The following is an 18,704-nucleotide window of genomic DNA, read 5'->3' as shown; positions in this document are numbered from 1 at the left end:
TACTTCAGAATGTTTTATTAAATGTCATCATTGAATCGGAGTTGAATGCACAACATGAAGTAACTGACGTGTTTTCTTAAGGTGTTTGGAAGTCTATTTTACAAGTTGAAAGTGCTTCTCTTTGCATGTTAAATATTCTGTGCACACATAGAGCCTCTGTTGTTGGTCCGTGGCCCGCGGCTATCAGGCAGCTCACCCTGGGGCCATCACGGGTGACAGGGCAAAGGCCAGCCAGGAGGGAGACCAACGCCCTCATTTGGCAACAATATATGCACCTCAAAACCGTAAAAGTCAACTCAATCCCTTGTGTTATGTTGTCATTGGGTTTTAATCTATACTGTGCCTATGGATTGAAATTTCTGCTTGAACTTGAGATGAGAGTGGAGAGTGTTGTTTGCCAGACAAAGCTCACCCCTCTTATTGTTGATTCTGAAAACATAATATGCAAAAAGAAGTTAAAAAATCCACACAGAATAACTAACAGGGATGTTCCTTGGCTTTCTTGGTCAATTTTGGGGATTTGAGTTTGTGGTGCCATCCTCCTTGAACTAAAGAGAGAGGGATTTTCACTAGACAGCTAATATTGAAGTAATTAGAGCCAGCAAGCATGAGAAGACAAACTTAAAGCAGAAAGTCTTCTGGTTAATGAACGGGTCTGGTCTAGTTAAAGGTATGAAATACCTGATTTCCATCTGCCTTGACTACAGAGGATGCATGGCCTTGTCAAGGATACGGCCCTCCCTCTCTGTCTGCTCCTCTCCTCTTTCTGCTCCCCATTCCCTCCATCTCTTTCCACCAGGGAGGCCTGAAATGTTTGAAGCTTTCCCTTTTTTTTCTCTCGGCCTCTCCCTCTCTCTCTCTCTCTCTCTCTCTCTGTGCTGAGGTCCCTGGATGTGGAGTTTTTAATTACTCTCTCCTGGCTTTGTGCATAACCAATGAAAGATTGAAGGGCATTTCCCTCTGAAAGGCTCTGTTAGAATATGGGTTTTTCTAATGCCATCGCTTTGGGAGAGGAATACTAATACACAAACGGTGACTTTTTGTGCTTTTGTGCCTATCTGCGGTTTGAGTGTGTCCGGACGGGACGGGACGGGGCCTCACAGACTCATATCTACTGGTGTGTATTTGCGAGTGCAGCCCCCAGACAGACTGTCTGGCTGTTGTTTTGCATGTGAATCAGAGCAGGGGGTGGATGAAGACTGGGGGAGCAGGTAGCTTCATTGCATTGATTAGATTCCTTTAAGACCAGTTTGAGGGTGCAACATCTCAAGGTGCCCCCCCCCAACAACTCTGTTTAGGCAGCAAAATAAAGATAGGGTGAAAATCAATAGAGGATTTCGTAAAAAAACCCAAATGATTGGACTACACAAACTATTTTGGATACAGCCGGTGCTTTTCTGTGAACCTTAAAGCACGACGTCATTCAAAGCGACAAAAAAAGTACAGCTCGTCTCTGAAAGTTGTGGCTCAAAGTGAAATTGAAAGTAGACGAAATGAAATGAATACATTTCAGTGTATCCACCTTTAATGGAATAGGATAATTATTATGATTACGTTTAAAAATGTAGACGTGTTGATGGAACAAGATGAGTTCAGCATTATTTCATGTGTCTGCGCGGTGTTAATTAGTGTCAGGTGATTGATGGTAATTTAGCCCATCGAGGTCATAAGATGCTCATCATGTTTCCTGCTTTCTTATGGACACCCACCCTAATTGCTTTCATGAATATGTCATCATTTTCCCCCTTCCATTGCTCCCTCCTCTCCCCTCTCCCTCTCCCTCTTAAGTAGCAGACAGCGAAGGTCTTTTGTGTGCCTTTAAAAAAAGGTGTTATTTATTTCCCAGGGCTGAATAGCGCCGCATTGTACACATGACCACGGGTTATAAGGTATTAATATACACGGCGGAACGCGACAGGGGCGTAGTAGGAATTTTCCCTTCTGTCAGCACTGCGTAGGTAGCTCTCACACGGGGCGCCCTAATATGTGTGAATTCATTTCCCCCAACACAGGAGGAAAACTTCAAAGGCAGGGACCAGAACTTGGCCGAGTGGATTTGAAAGGGATGAGTCTCTAATCTTTTTAAACTTTGCTTGCTCTGTATATTTTCTCACTGCCTCTTCACCCATTCTTTCTCTCAACACCCCTCCCACCTTGCCTCTTCTTCTTCTTCTTCTTCTTCTTCTTCTTCTTCTTCTTCTTCTTCTTCTTCTTCTTCTTCTTCTTCTTCTTCTTCTTCTTCTTCTTCTCCCAGCAGTGAATCCACCTCGCGAGCTGCTTTGCTTTAGAAAAGTGAAAGAAATGATGACTTAATGTTTTAGCGAGAACAGCAGCGTAAACCAATCTCAGGACTTGCGTTTGCTTGTTTGGGGATTATATTTCTTTAAGCCTGTCATCTCCCTGCTTTCCTGTATATAACCCCCCCCCCCCTCCCTTCCCTCCTCCTCCACTCTGCTTCCCACCACCCTCCTCCTCTGCCCTCGCACAGCGTTGCTGTTCTAAATGGGAGGATGTATTCCATGTGTCGCAGCGTCTTTACGCATTACATTTGCTCTGTGGCGTGTGTCATCATTCCAGGTCTCGCCTTAGCAAGCCTTCAGGGCGCTCTTCCCTCGCATCAACCTCGTGTGACAGCACCTGAAATATGCATACGTTTCCGAGGCGCTGCGGGGCGCCATTGGAGGGGTTATTTTGAATGCTTGTGATGGCAGGCCAGAGTGCCGGAGAACTATTCTCTGAATATTTGATGGTCTTAATGAGGAGGAAAAATACAGGACTAAGCACTTTGTTGGTTTGCTCGACTCTCGGCGTGTGAGAAATAATGGACGGGAGGAACGGATGAAATATTGAAAACCCGGATGACTCTGTGGGGAGGAAAGGTTTCTCCATCGCGATGATGCCGAAGGTCATGAAAAAGTTACAAGTTAAGGTCACGCTCCCTGAGAGGGGAATGAAAAGAGCGTGCACTGTCACTGCAGCGAAGAGTGTATCATATCAGGGCTGTGCTGATCTGTTTGCATACCAATAGACGATCAAAAATCTCACTCTTTGATGGATGCTCAAAGGATCCATGACTGATGGATGGGGTATGTTGAAGAGGACGAATGGACGGATGGATAGATGGGTGGTGTGTGGATGAGGAATAGTGGCCCATGGCTATTACTCAACAAGTTCAGAGTTCTTGGAGTTTCTGGAGGAGTGGCTTTCACAGTTTCCACCGCCACTGTTCCTGTAATAACTTTGCGCCCCTGGTGCCCTTGTAATAAAATGATGATATATGGAAGCAGAGGGGGAACCTGGACTGTGTGTGTGTGTGTGTGTGTGTGTGTGTGTGTGTGTGTGAGGGGTATGTGTGTGTGTTTGTGTTTTCTTGCTAGCAATAAAAAAGTGTGAAAGTTACCTGTGGCAGCTTATAACTTAACACAACTTATTCATTATACCAATTAATACACTGACTAAAGAGTTAATCCTACCTTCTTTATCTCAAAACAAATATAAGACATTTCCACAGAGCCTTTCTCAACCTTCTCACTTACAAATAGAAGAGAAGGAGACAGCGAGAGGGAACTCATCTGAATAAAATCAGCTAATCCGTCTATTATTTACGTTATAATAACCGCTTATTTGTCACATACTGAATTTTAGCCTTTGGATTGGAAGGGAAAATTGTGACAGACCAATGAATACGCATGAATCCTGCCTCCAAGGGGTGACTCTTTGTGCCTCCCTAAATATGCACCGCAGGACGTAGGCTGGCCCGGCTTTGGATGTGCTCTTTAATGGAAGGTGTGGATTGAGCGGACAGGTTTCCCGCGTGGTTGACTCGTGTCGGCCGTCCCTTCCACTCGGCTGTGAGAAAGCTGCCTTGGCAGATATGGATTAGCGTCAGAGCATCGCGGGGCAGGTATTACATGTCTCCGGTGGCTCTGCCGGCGCTGCCCCGTGACTACTAATGGCCTCTGTTGTCTCGCGAATTCGGCCCGGGACGGCTGTTTTGTACCGGTGCCAATCCTAATGCCCGGGCTTCATGGCAGATCAGAGGTTCTGGAGGTGGTGTGGGTGGGGTGGGGTGGGGTGTGAGAGAAAAGAGATGGAGAGAGGTTGTCAAAACAGCTCCTCATCCCCTCCTCAGCTGCTTCGTCTCCATCTCTTCTTCTACTACACCGCCCTCGCTGCCAAAAGCCGGAAAGAGATCAAAGGAGGCCAACATGAAAGGCATCCCTGAGATTCTGGGCTTTTTTTTTTTCCCCTCCGTCACAGATATGGAAATGCTGAATCCCAAATACCGCCTTTACCTAGGCTGCAGATAATGCCCGGCCTCTTCTGACTCTCTCTCTCTCTCTCTCTTTTCCTTTTGCTTCTTCTCCTCTCCTCCGCCTCGCCTCGTCTCGTCTCACCCCTTCATCATCCTCCCCTCTCCATCCTGTGCTCTTGCCTCTCTCCAGCAGCCCTCAGGCTTCCAGGTAGATAGCGGTTGATTGGCAGCTGCTGTGACAGTCAGTGGAACCGGCTGAGAGTGGATGAGTGTCAGCCTTGCTCCAGGGGCTTAAGGCAGCAGCAATGTTGTAGCTCCCCGCCGGAAAGAGAGAGAGAGAGAGAGAGAGAGAAAGAAAGAAAGAAAGAGGGAGTGAGAGAGAGAGAGAGAGAGGCCCATGAAATGAGACTCAGTTGGTTCCTCTCTTTTCCTCGCTTCTCTCAACTGAAGCAGCTAGGAGCTAAATAGGTTTTTCAAATCGCTCCAGAGTTTATCCCGAGACTGGAAACTGGAACATTTCTTCAACTCACATCCTGTCATGTGCTCTCCTTCTCCCATTCCTCTTTTGGTTTTCACATAACTGTGTGTTTTATCGTTGCTTGTAGCATCTTGTTATTGTCTTTAAAATTCTCTTTTGCTCCCCTCTCCTCCCTCCGCTCTAACTCCTCAGCTGTTACGCCACTTGACAATTTGGCATGCCGTTCCCAATTTTGCATCGCTTAAAAAACTTTTTTTCCATCCTTTTGAAAAACTTCTGAGTTTCAACTCGCTGCCCGCCGCACAGCAGCCACGTGGGGGGGTAACAAAATTGAAACATGAAATCGTCTCAGTTCAAAAGTATCTGTGACCAATTCCCAGACGGAGAGGGAAGCGTTAGTGTAATGGTTTTCGCTGCGTTGCGGCTTGAGTTCTGTCCCGTCAACAGCAACAATTGCGTCAGTTTTCCCTGTGGCCAAGAGTGCCCCATCATCCCCAGCACAGACTGAGAGAGAGAGGAGAGAGGAGAGGAGTGGAGGAGGCCTCATGGAGCACAGAATCTGGCAGCCCATACCTCCTCCACAGACACACATGTGTATTGATCATTAGTTTGTGAGGAGGTTTATGTTCTTTCCAACTCCTTCTTCCATCCCTGAGTTTATGTGTTGGTCACAGCACAAACAACTAGCTACAAGCAATGCTGGCACCGCTGGGGAATGAAAATTCAGAGCGCCATAACTGGACCTGGTAGATAAGGACACACTTGTTCAGAATTTCTTTTTATTTGGTTGATAAATTATACTTATTGTTGATTGATACTAACATGATATGCATCAATGCATCAGTGCTAAAGACATAGCTGTCCTTGCTGCCCATATCTCTCTGATATGAGTTCAATACAGTTTCCAGAACTGTTTTAAATTAAACTGCACCATACATGTTACGTAAACCTTAGGTGAACAGATGAAGAACAGACGGAGCAAAGGAGCAAAAAAGCAAAAGAACGTGATACCACCCTGAGAGGAGAAGTCAGATTTCTGCACAGTGGGAACTTTTCATGTCTCGCTGGGTTTAGGGGACGAACGAGCACTTTCAAGAGCCCATAAATATTGAATGTGGGATGAATGCAGACCCATTTGATTATGAAATGGAGGGTGTGTGGATGAGTTTAGCTGTACATGTCAGATACCCACAGAGTGCTCTGGAGTGTCTGGTGAAAGGATGCAAGGCAGAGCGAAGTGGACCTAATTAGAGGGATTTGGAATGCATTTAAAAATGAATCACGCTTCGCCGCGACACCAACAACAGTTTTTACCACTCCTCTAAATGGGCAGCTGGCAGGCAGAGGGCTTGTCAGGTTGCAAAAAAAAAACTCCCGGCAACATATGAATGGAAGGCCTGATTACTTTGTCGCTAATGATTCATTGGCTCGCACGTGCACTCGGGCGCTGTAAATACCTCTAGGGACGACCCCTTCACTCCAGTCCTTTCATCATTATCACAAACATTTTCTGCCAAAACGTAATTTCATCCTTCAAACACATACATTACATTACATTACATTACATTACAGGCATTTAGCAGACGCTTTTATCCAAAGCGACTTACAGGAAGTGTATTCAACATAGGTATTCAAGAGAACTACTAGTCACCAGAAGTCATAAGTGCATCTCCTTTCTTAAACAATCATCTTAAAGCATAAACCAGAGCAAAAGTATAGTGCAGAAGCAAATTACTACGAAAACAATAATTGCAACAAACTAATACGAATACAATAAGTGCTACAAACTACTACGAATAGGATAAGTGCAGTAAACGAATTCAATAAGTACGAATACAGTAAGTGCAGCGAACTAATACGAATGCAATAAGTGCTACAAAATCCTTCACCTCCTGAAATAATTTGTAACATCTTGTAAAGAAGCCAGATATTAGTATAAGTATGAGATATGAAAATAAGGCATGTTACCCGACTTAGACACAAAGCAAAGAGTCCTTTCATGCCTTAACGGACGTGAATTTACTCATTTGCCATTAAGCAAACCCTCAGCAAATTACCTCCTCAAACTGCCTGAATTCTAATATTAAGGCCTTCTTATTTCTCTTTCCTCTCTGATTGCCTCTCTGGTGCACCGAGCACATTTAGGACAAAACCCTTACAACCTGAGGAATGTAATTTCCAGATCGGATTGAAACGTGATTAGAGTGAAATGGGCAAAGCCTTCATTGACAAAGCACGACTCAGAGAAGGCATCGAGATGTGAGGAAACATCTTAAGAAAAAAGAAATGCAGTCTGCTTTAATTGTGCAAAGCCAGCGTGAGAGATGTTGCCGTGAGTTACGGCAGCAGTAAACCACATGGGCATACTCGCAGAAAGGCATAAATTCAGACGCAGATACACAAACAACAGACACACTTAAGCATCATCCTCTGCATGTGAATTCAATCAAAAAGAAGAGCAGGGGCTTCTGAACTTGTTTATATGCAGATTTCCTTGCGGAGGGGTGATGACAAACAGCAAATACATGGAAAACACTTGTGCTATTTTTACCTTCAGACAAATTTGATGCGGGATGCATGAAAGCTGTCTGCTCCCAATGGTGACTCATGTTCTCTTTGTTGGTTGCTCTCCCCAAATCCGTGGCCTTCCATTACATGGATTTTCAGGTAGCACAAAGATGTACAAAGGAGCTCATCTCCAGTCTGTAATGTACATACTATGGTTCTGTATAGCGAGGAGTGTATCAGTCTGCCGCTCTATGATTGCTCTGTCTGGATGGAATAAGACGGTAATCTCCTTGTGAGAGGTTCGCTCCGGAGACAGCCGGGGCTATTGGTATTATGTTTATGTTTGGACTCAAAGATGAACTGATTTGATTTTGGGGGTCAAAGGGCAAGTTCACTGTAACCTCATGTCTGGCCCATTCTCGTAAATGCGATATCTCAGGAACCCCTTGAGTGAATTTCTTCAAATCTTTTGCACAAACGTCCACCTGGACTCAAGGATGAACTTATCCAGTTTTGCAAGGTCAAAGGTCAAGGTCACTGTGACCCCACGTCTATCACATTATGACGAATACAATGTCTCAGGAACACCTTGAGCGAATTTTACTCAAATTAGGCATAAATTATTAAAATCGGGGTTCATTGGTCACTGTGAACTCCAAACACACATCTTTGGCTCTAACGCAAGAATTCATGTGCTAATTATGACAATCCAAGTGATGACATTTTAGACAGACTTTATGTAAACTGCAACTGGTAAATAATAATAATAATAATAATAATTAAGCCTTTATTAGTCCCACAATGGGGAAATTATTTCTCTGCATTTAACCCATCCCGGAGGAGCAGTGGGCTGCAATGAAGCGCCCGGGGAGCAACTTGGGGTTAGTGTCTTGCTCAAGGACACCTCGGCATGTTGCCGGTAGAGGAGTTTGAACCACCAACCTTGTGGTTACGGGACAAGCGCTCTACCTCATGTGCCACAGCCGCCCAAAACTGCAACTGGTTGACGAAGGCATACAACCGAAAGGCAGTGTTCCCAGTCCGGTATTGCTCTCTCTCTCTCTCTCTCTCTCTCTCTCTCTCTCTCTCTCTCTCTCTCTCTCTCTCTCTCTCTCTCTCTCTCTCTGTATGTTTTAAGAATAATCCTTGACTGATGTCAATCATTGTTGGCCGATCTAATTTTCCTCGTCCCGGTGAAAGAGGAAACAGAGTCTAGTGTTTCTCTCACACCATAATCGTGCTGCCTCTACCTCGCTCTCTTGTTATGTGGGTGAGTTGGCTGCAGTGATGAGCCGTGTGTGTCAGACTCTGATAATTACGGGATGCTGTGGGGAGTTCTCCCTATCTGGCCTAGGAAACATGGCAACGTATCACCTTTGTGGGAATGGAGCAGCTGCTCGCTGTGGGAGCCAAACCTGGCAACCCGGAACATCCCGTGCTACATGACTGCAGATGTTGCAAGATTACACTGTAGAGAGAGAGAGAGAGTTGCTGCATGACTTACAACATGATTGAGTGATTTGGGCTGAGGCAGATTACCTGAATGTGAACACTTAAATACAGTACATGTGCGCCTATTAATGTATGGACACATACCTGACATATACACCCATATTATCTGCTTATGCATATACTTGTAACATTTCGCTCTCTCTCCCATTCCCCGAGGCTAACACTAATGCACACCCCCTTCTCTCTCTCTCTCTCTCCAGCTGGTAGCAGTATATGAAGAGCAGGATCCTCACAATGGAGGTGACGGTACCAGTGCCAGCTCCACCGGTACGCAGAGTCCCGAACCGTTCGCCGCTGACATGAGTTCAGCGTCGGCCTTTCAGCCCCGCCAGCCCAACAGTGAGATCGAGGTCACCCCGTCCGCTCTGCGATCCAGTGAGTCCAATTAAAATATTATCCTGAAGTTACATCAATACTAACAGTTCAGAACGGTGGCATTAAGGCAAAGCCATCATTACATGTTGTATTAGTAAGTTAATGGTACACACCACATAATTATTCATGAGATACTCATTTCAATAACGTGGCTTATCATACACAGCTAAATCTGTAACAAAAAATATGTAAAATCAACAACAACAAAAAAAACAACTTAATTACAACTCACTTTATTAGGATTTCATGGAGCTTGAAGTGAAATTACTATCTTCTAGCAAAAAACAACTGACATTGTTAAGATGTAAGTATAATATCTAAAAGCAGAAAGGACTCTGTTGGGCATTTTTTATAGAATGAGCAGGAAATCTGTGCCACCAGCAGGAACTCAAAATGGAAAGCTTAAAAGGATATACACATGAAAGCAGACATCTGAAAGCTAAACATTACTACGGGAAGATGCACATGCTCAGCTATTTCCTCATGTTAACGGCATGAAAATCAGAGAAGCTGCATCACAGCATAAAGCTTGACCACGCTTAGATAAAGTTATGTTATTGTTTTGAATCTGCCAGGCTGTCAGAATGAGGGATAAAAAGACAGATTATAGGTTACCAATAAATGTGTGTCATGGGACAAGACCAAATACTAAAATGTAACAAGGCAAACTTCTGTTCTCCAACAAATTGCCCAGCGTCTGTTCGACTCAGTGCTTCAGGTGTATTGTGTGGAGTCGAGGTGTCTGTCAAGACTGCGCAGTGTGTCCAGGGACTGGCACTGAAAGATAGACCAAAACCAAGACAACTGAAGGAAGTGAGAGACAGTTGGAAAATCAGTCATGCAGGAGCAAGAGCACACATGCCAGATCAATGTCGACATGCACACACACTCACACACGGTACACACAGCCAGAATATGGCACAGCAGTGGGTGACTCAAATGTTGCTCATGTCCACACATTCACCTCCCATGAAGTGGAACCGGTGAGCTGATGCAGAGCTGTCTTAAACTTCAAAAGGACATCTAAGACATTCAAACCAGAACTCACATATGGGCATGGACTCACACACATATGTGCACATGAATGAACAGTAGACTTAGCTCCCCAGCCCTGACATAAGCTTCTCTCAACCTGCCTGTTAGACTGTGGAGATTTATGGAAATTGTTCCGGAGAATGGAGCAATCTGAAAGTATACCGGGCGAGAGGCAGGTTTGTTTGAAGCCATCTGACCTGCTGTCAACTTGCTTCAAACAAACCAGACGTGGTGTTGTGTGTGGCAGGGGCTTACCTAAATGACAAAGTGACACATATTTTCTTAACTTCATTTTTATTTCTTAAAAAAGATAAACACATTTTTGTGTTATTTTGTGTGTTTTCTTTCACGCTTTTGCCCAGCGTACTATGTTGGCTTTAGTAACACATCCGATTCCAGCTGTGCTGAATGTGTGTGTCAACGGTTTAGCATGCAGATGCAGTCACTGTCTAATTTTTTGTAGAAGAAGTTAGAAGAGAATGTAGGCAAGACAGGAGCTGAAAACTCCTACCTGACCTGAGTGTCTCTATATTGCCTCGAAAACAAAGACCATTCCTGCTGAGAAAAGCTCATGACTTGACAGCGCAGTGTGCAGCTTTCTCTTGTTAAAAGTCTAAATAGCTCACCCAGCAGCTCTCTCTCTCTCTATCTCTCTCTCTCTCTCTCTCTCTCTCTCTCTCCCTGTCTCTCTCTCTGTAATCAATTCACGGTAAACAAATAATCCAGCCAGATCATCCAAACAAGATGGTATTTTCTTAAATAGAATGAAATGGATGTGAAGTAAATGGATGGATAGTTCTACACTACCCACAGCAATAAATAAACATGATAGAAAAAAAATGATGACACTTATATATTTGATCTCTGGACATCCTTGACTACGTAAAAATCCTGAACGTTTGACCTTTTTATTGTATAAATTTAGAGATTTTCCAAATGTAAAGTCCCAAGAAGTGTGTGATTTAACTTTTTCCTATGGTCTAGAGGTAAAAAAGGAAACAAAAATTGCTATAAATTGTAATATCGAATTACAACACTTGTATAATCGCAAGACTTAAAAATCACAATACATATCCCGTCGGCACAAAAGTATCATGATGGTATCAAATCAGATGACAAGCCTATCATCCCCGCCACAAGCTTAAAAAAAAGAACCATCACTTGTCCATTGCTAAATGAATTGCTTGGTATGTCTTATACTCATATGCATGCATCAATCAGCTTGAGAAGAATGTACCATTTACTTTACGGTAGCTCCATAATATATGGTGACATAAGCTGAGCAAGCCAGGCGACCATGTGTGTTCATGGATTCAGGCAAATAAAGTGTGAATTTTTGACCGTCATAGAATTTAAGTTATTGATGAATGAATTCATAAAGTAAGGAATTAAAAGTTAAATAATAGTTTGATCTTTAGCTCATATTGCGACCACAATGGAGAGCTTATGAAAGCGCTGTCCTACCCACCCACACGAACACCTACTTCTCAGCTTGTCCCTCGCAAGCCCTGTAAATTGTAGGTTTCGCATTCAAGAAATACAATGACGAGATTGCGGCAAAACAGGGCAACTGATTGCTTCCTACACAATGTGTCTCTCACGGTGATGGGTATGTCTGTAGCAATTTATCAAAGATAATAACAGTGAAGAAAATAGTTAGGATAGAGAGACAAGGGGCTGGAGCTACAGCCGATCAGTCAGTCAGGTAAGGACGATGATATGTTTTGTTACGTGGTAGTTTACATAAGTGCAGCATTACCAGCAAGATACAAGTGAGATTGCATTGTTTACAGGATATGTTTGTTCCTCAGAGACTATGAGATTCTTCACTGATTCTTTCCCACTTACAAGTTCCTTATTCTACTCCACTCCAGAAGTACCTCACAAGTTGTATATGCGTGTAGTGGACAACAATTTAAAGAAATTGAGAGACAGCCAGACAGACAGACAGACAGACTGACTGGAAACACATACTCAGCCAGATGAACAAGACAGGCGATGGTCCCTCCAGAGATGCAGATGAGCAAATTACTGGCAGCAATATTGCATATCAGACATCAAAGCGTTGCTGCGGCGCCCTTGGCAGCTGTGCTCTGAGGCAGAGAATTATGGCTATTTAAAATCATCATCTTTTAGAGCCATATTGATTGTTTTTTCCCCTCCTACAACTCCCAAAGTCCCAAACTCTGCCTCTCGCTTTCTTTCTGTCCTCCACCCCTCCCTTGCCTCCGTCTTGGGAGCCCATTTTAGATTTCCATGCTAACATGTGCCGTGCAGGTCAAACAGCTAATAATTGGATTGGAGATGAGATGTAAATTACAATAATGAATGTAATTTCCACGTAATTATACGGATGCCGGAGCTGCCTCTGCCTCTACTCACCACTAAATTCAAATTTTTCAGAAGAGAAAATTTGTGAAACTTTAAATTAACACTGGACCTTGATGTTACTTGTAGCTTTGAGTTTGAATGTTCTATTCTTTGTTGCTCAAAAGGTATTACAGGGATTTTGTAATTCGAACCAGGGTTGACTTTATATAACTGGCAATTAGATTGAGGTATGCGCCCAAACCACTCGGCTATGGGGTCACCGATTTCAATACCTCTTTAAGGCTGAAATTAATGGAAGTAAATAACTAGAGGGAAGATGTGCCAAATAACAAAGTCCACTAGTAATGGCCTTATTTGTTCCGCCTGTGAACAAACATAACTGAACAAATGGAGAAGACTGGTATGGAAAACAACATAGAGCAATGTCACAAGGATAGTTGTTCCAGCTGGCCACAGTGGAAGGTATCGTATAAATATGGGGATAATGTTGCCCCTTTATAGAAAGTCTGATTGTTATTAATGATCAAGGTTATTAACTTGAAAAGTGATTGTGTCAGTCCTTGGCTCCTTTCTCACCTCCACACAGCTTAATCTACAGCATTGAATCTTGGCTGTTGGCTTTTGAAGACATCATACGTTTACTGCCCTAAGGACAATTCCCAAAGATCAATGTGAATCACGTCCCTACACATACTTATATGTTTGAAAGGGGTAGTCAACAGATCACAGAATCAATGTTTTTGGCATTGACTCTAGCATTGGAGTGTCTTCCTTCAGCTTGACCTTCAGAGATAAGTACAATTATGTGATTTTTACTTCACTGTTGGGGGTTTATCCTTAGTATTTTTAGGCTCAATGGCCATTGCTCAGGATACACAATCAAAAAATGGGAGCAGCTCAAGTGCTATTGAGCGAGGTTAAAACTACCCTGACATTGATGTGGAGTGGTTTAAAAACACTCAACAGAAGATCATAGTGATTGCAATGATAGTTCCATGATGGGCCCAAACTAAAACTTCTATAGAAAACTTGTCCTTTTGACAGTTACACTGTGAGCACTTTTACAAATGTCAACTCCAGCCAAGACAAACCTCGCTCTCTGGCTCTTTTAGTCCTAAAGAAGACCAATGCGGTGATTGGACGGTCCATTCCTCCACTGACCTGGTCCTGTGGTCCTTGAATCTCCGCTCCCTTGGTCCTTGAATCTCTGTGATGACAGGGTTGCTGGGAGGCCATTAGAGAGATTGTCTCTGTGTGTGTGTGTGTGTGTGTGTGTGTGTGTGTGGGGGGGGGGGGGGGACGACACACACCTTCGAAGAGGAGGGCCTTTATATAATCAATTTGGCTTAGTGGGCTGCCACAGAGGAGGCTCCCTGCCGCCAGCCAAGGCCATATAAAAGTCACTACAGAAGAGGAGAGGCACAGTGACGCACTGACAACACACAACAGAAGTGTAGACAGTGACATGTAGGTTAGCATGATTGCCTCACCAAACTCGCCATTAAAACACAAAGCAGCTCACTTAAGACATAACTTCTCGTAGACACAAGAACTAATGTCTGAGATAGTGTATGGAATTATTCTTCAGCATATTTTTCTTTAAGAGATCTCCATCTCAGATTTAAGGCTTAAGAAGTGGACTGCCTTCCCCATCGTGGACTGTCCCATTGGGTTTGGGTGACTTCCAAAGGCAGTGATTGTCAATTATAGATAAACTACCAGGTTTAGGTTTGGAACCACATGCAGCTAGGCCCGATAGAAGGCACTGATACTTATCATTCTCATCTGCCCTCTCTCTCTCTTAACTCTCTCTGGTACAGAACTACCTCTTCAATCTCTCACTTCAGCAGTGAGCAGGTGATGCAGTGCGATCTAGGGGCTTAGATATCAGATGAATCACAGAATTGATAACGATGGCAGTGCGCATCTACTGATTGCTCCTGTCTGATGGTTAACCCTCTCACGTCGGCTGTGTCTGTCTCCCACTACATCCTTTCCCTTTCAGCAAAGTTCTCAGAATCTTGGAAAATGACATAAATTTGTTTGAACAATTATAGCCTCAATTTACAGTACATTGGACAAGGCCCAGGACGACATTGTTGTATAGGCACTGATGCCTAATTGCTACAATACCGTAGTACCCTCCCATGGTGCTTGAACTTCTTTAGGGGCTGGTTGGTAATCCAGTTTTGGGTACACTGACGTTTGGCTAATGGGCTACATGGTGCAATGTTTTATAGCAACAAAATTAGCAGTGGAGAACTTACACTCTTCGCCACCATCTACCTCTGTAAAGCTGGTGTCTCCAAAAACAAAACAGCAGAATTTTTTTATTGTGACAGGCAATAGAGTTGCCAAGAAACAAGCCATATTTCTTCTTTGTTTCTTTTTCTTTCTCTCTTTTAGATTTGGCTTTTGGTGATGACATAGGCTTTTTTTCAGGACTCCATGTTTCTCTTTCCATCTCTGCAGTGCTGGGACACTATCAATTGCCATGACAGGCCTATCCAGCAAAAAGATTTATTTAGCTCTGATTTAACCAAATCAAAAAGCCGTGTTATTTGTAGATATGTAAGAAAAGCACTATTATTCCAATGGACCAATCAGGAAGCATTTACAATAGTCTTGGCCATGGAATTATTGTTTTGCCAGTGTAGTGTATATAAATATAAAGGAGAGGATGGATGTGTCTATGTCATGGTGGCCCCTCATAGATCTACTCAACTCTTCTTCAACAACGGTCCACAACCGCTCCAAATGTGCATCACGCCTCTCAAAGTAGCTTCAGAGTTGAGTACGCACTCAGCAGTAGAGTACGTTAGCAAGCTCATCATTAGCAAAGCTGAAAGCACTTTTAAACCCACCGGTCCTCGTGAGACTCTGAACTGCCTTCCTCTACCTGAGTTAGTGGAGAGGCTATTAGTTATGTCAACTCTTAATCATTTTCGCGCTTGTAGAGGGAGAGAGAGGAGAGAGAGAGAGAGAGAGAGAGAGAGAGAGAGGGAGTGCCCAGGGTGGGTCTTTAAACTGCCGAGGAGTGGGGGTTCAGTTCACAGTCACTGGGAATATTAGTCATAAAAACACTCATTCTATCATAATAGCATCCAGGGCTTGTTATAGCTAATTATTGCAGCGGCTGGTACTGTTAAATGGTGAAGACAGTGTTTTGGTAATGAAGTGTGAAGTGCTTGGAGTGGTAAAAGTCTCCACTCAGCACCGCTGGGAATGTGCTACCAGCAATATTCCTATTATTACTTCTGCCAGGATCTCAATAAAGCCATAGCTGGACAGCTGAATCATGGGGAGTTGTGTGTGTGTGTGTGTGTGTGTGTGTGTGTGTGTGTGTGTGTGTGTGTGTGTGTGTGTGTGTGTGTGTGTGTGTGTGTGTGTGTGTGTGTGTGTGTGTGTGTGTGTGTGTGTGTGTGTGTGTGTGTGTGTGTGTGAGTTTGTGGACTGCTTTATTTCTTCCAGAGCTGGGCTGAGATCAATTCTACAGGCCACACAGAGACAGTAAGGTCTCGATTGGTGGACAAAGTCATTGACACTTTCTGACATGCAGAAATACACTCAAATGGTGGCTGGCCGTAACCCCGTGACAGGGAGCATGGGAAGGGAGCCAGAGTTTGTTTGCGCTGACTCTGGTGTCATCTCAGACACTCAGCAGAGGGACATTTAGCAGAATTATGTGTCTGCCTGTCACCATCTAACATATGGCATCCTCATCCACTTCTGATTTCTCAGAGACCTCTTAATGTACAGCTTGTTTATCCACTTTGTAAATGCTAACATATTTACAGTGTTGACATAAATTCCTGCTCACAACGGCACCACTTTGAGTGATAATATCGGGGATGAGACTCTGCAGAGACAGGAAGTGTTTGGTTGCAGAGTTGACAGAGTTATGTAAGCTTTACTTTGTCTTGTTTTTCCTTCAGATGAAGAAAGAGGAGATGCTATAGGATATCTTTTACTCATTTTGTGACCACTGAAAATATCACAAAGCACTTTCGTTGTTAAGTGACAACATTTTTAACAACAATTCAATAACAAAATCAGAGTTTGAGGTCTTCATTAGAGGTCCCTCGTGTCATTGATGAACAATTATTTTACTCTTTGTCTGTTTCTCTGTCTCAGAGTTGCTCATTCATCCCTACCGAAGGGGCTTCGTAAGTTCAACAGACACAGAATCATTTAACTTGGAGTCATTACACTGGTCTTATATTTCTCTCCCCTTTCCCCTTCCAAATGATTCTGCTTGCTTTTGTTTGTTTTCCTCCATCTGATCAAGGAGAACAACCAACAGAAACTTGCTTGTAGTTTCAGTCAGCATTTTACTAGCATAACTTTTAATCAGAGCCAGTTGTGCTGAAGTGCAATTATTTAACTAAAAAAAAACCAACCTGAAAATCACTGCACATCAGCAGTTCCTCTTATACGGGTAATACACTTGCAAAGTATTTCTTTACCAAAACAAAAATTAAAACAAAGATAATATGAAAAAATATTTTAAATAGTTTAGGCTTTATTTTAGACCACATGACTGAAACATTTATAATGATTATATCCCAGTATAAATTGATCCATTACTCATGTTTTAATACCTCCTCAAAATTCAAATATATAAATATTTTATTTAACTATAAATGTACAAAGATGCTAAAGCAAAAAGTGTTTGAAACTGAAAATCCTTGTCTCACTCTGTAACTGTCATTGGCTGGTGAGAACCTCTGTGGTTGGTTTACATTGTGAATGACATGTCAAATAGGGTCAAATTGGCCAAGGGCAATGCCTCCTGGTCTCAGCACGATAAGTCCTCAAAGGGTTGGGAGTGTTTAGCATCCCTTTGTGTCCGGGCTCTTCATCCCAGTGGACCTGCAAACAACCCCCCGACTCCTCCACCCTCTTCATTAGTCCCTTTGTACGAGGCCTCCACCCTCTCTCGCTCCTGCACCCATCTGCTTCATTGTCTTCCACGGGGAGGTCACCTGTGAAGTTTGTCTGCTTCAAAGCACATGTGAGGGAAGCACTCAGAGGCATGTGCGGGCACATGCTGGCAGCCACATGTGGCTGTAAAACAGGCGTGTTCACACACACACACACCTAATGCATCCAGACATTCACACAAGCAAATGCGTACATGTAAGCAACCTGGGAGCATTGTCGCGTGCATGCAAGAGAAAGCACGTTAATTGTTTTCATTATTAAAGGTGCATGTGTTCGCAAATGAGCACTCACACATAGAAATAGACACATGTCGACATGCTGCGGAAATAGTCCACAATAACATGGTGTATCAGCCACAAATCATTTAATTAACATCTAAGGAAATTATTGAAACAAGTTGATTTACACTCATATCAGTTGAGATGATCTCACAACACTGGGACAGGATTAATTTTGCTGCACACTCCACACAATTAATGTTTGTGAATGTTTGTTTCTTCTCAAATACTAATGAAACTGGTGCTACAACTTGCTTATGAGAGAGAGAGAGAGAGAAAAATGCATCCTCTCAGCCACAGCTACAGAATGTTTCTCATCCCCCTACTCTCCTCCTTCCTGTTTTTCATCAGATCCAAAAGATACAATCCACCCCAGAGCCCTGTGGAAATCCCAGAACACTCCACTAGCACATTCCCAATTTCCCGCAAACATGATCATTCTCAGAGTACTTACTTTGGCTCGCAATCGCAGCTTTGATCAAAGCAAAACATTTTCGCATACTCTGCTTGATTTATGTTTCTTCTCATGGAATGGTCTCTGTCAGCCATTTGGACATTAGTGGCAAATTCATTTGACAGTGTGCAGCGACTACTCGGCAGACTTCCTCTATGCTACCCAAGCAAATGTTTAGAAACCACATGTTGGTATAATGGACTGAAGTTCTGGGTCTGGAAAAAAACTGCTTCTTATCCTAAGGCATAGATTAGAACTATAAATTATTGATACATGTTGAGATGCTTTCATTGACCTACAGGAAGCAGCAGAAAAACATGAGTGAAAAAAAACAAAAATAATAACTCCACGACTGCAGCAAACTCCCTAATAATCACATCTTGCGTGAGAAGATTTCCTTGACTCTTTGTGATTGACTCTTTGTGATTGTCATGGCATCACATTTGTATTAACAATAATAGCACTTTATTGATCGCCATGAGGAAAGTCTCCTTTCATTTTCAACCCTCTACACGGACTTGTAGCACTCAGCTG

The 18,704-nt window shown here is 43.2% G+C and overlaps 1 protein-coding gene across 2 annotated transcripts in view; it reads left to right on the top strand.

The window, feature by feature from the left end:
- Window positions 1-18,704, top strand: part of LOC129110418 (partitioning defective 3 homolog) — a 325,305-nt gene that overhangs the window by 93,046 nt on the left and 213,555 nt on the right. For both annotated transcript variants that reach the window (XM_054622495.1, XM_054622494.1), the window contains exon 3: window positions 8,954-9,128. In XM_054622495.1, coding sequence (XP_054478470.1) covers window positions 8,954-9,128 — 175 coding nt within the window. The remainder of the gene's footprint in view (window positions 1-8,953; window positions 9,129-18,704) is intronic.

This window comes from Anoplopoma fimbria, chromosome 21 (assembly GCF_027596085.1).
Source record: "Anoplopoma fimbria isolate UVic2021 breed Golden Eagle Sablefish chromosome 21, Afim_UVic_2022, whole genome shotgun sequence".
Taxonomy (NCBI): domain Eukaryota; kingdom Metazoa; phylum Chordata; class Actinopteri; order Perciformes; family Anoplopomatidae; genus Anoplopoma; species Anoplopoma fimbria.
Note: the sequence above shows the minus strand (reverse complement) of the source record. Positions and strands in the feature narration are given on the sequence as shown.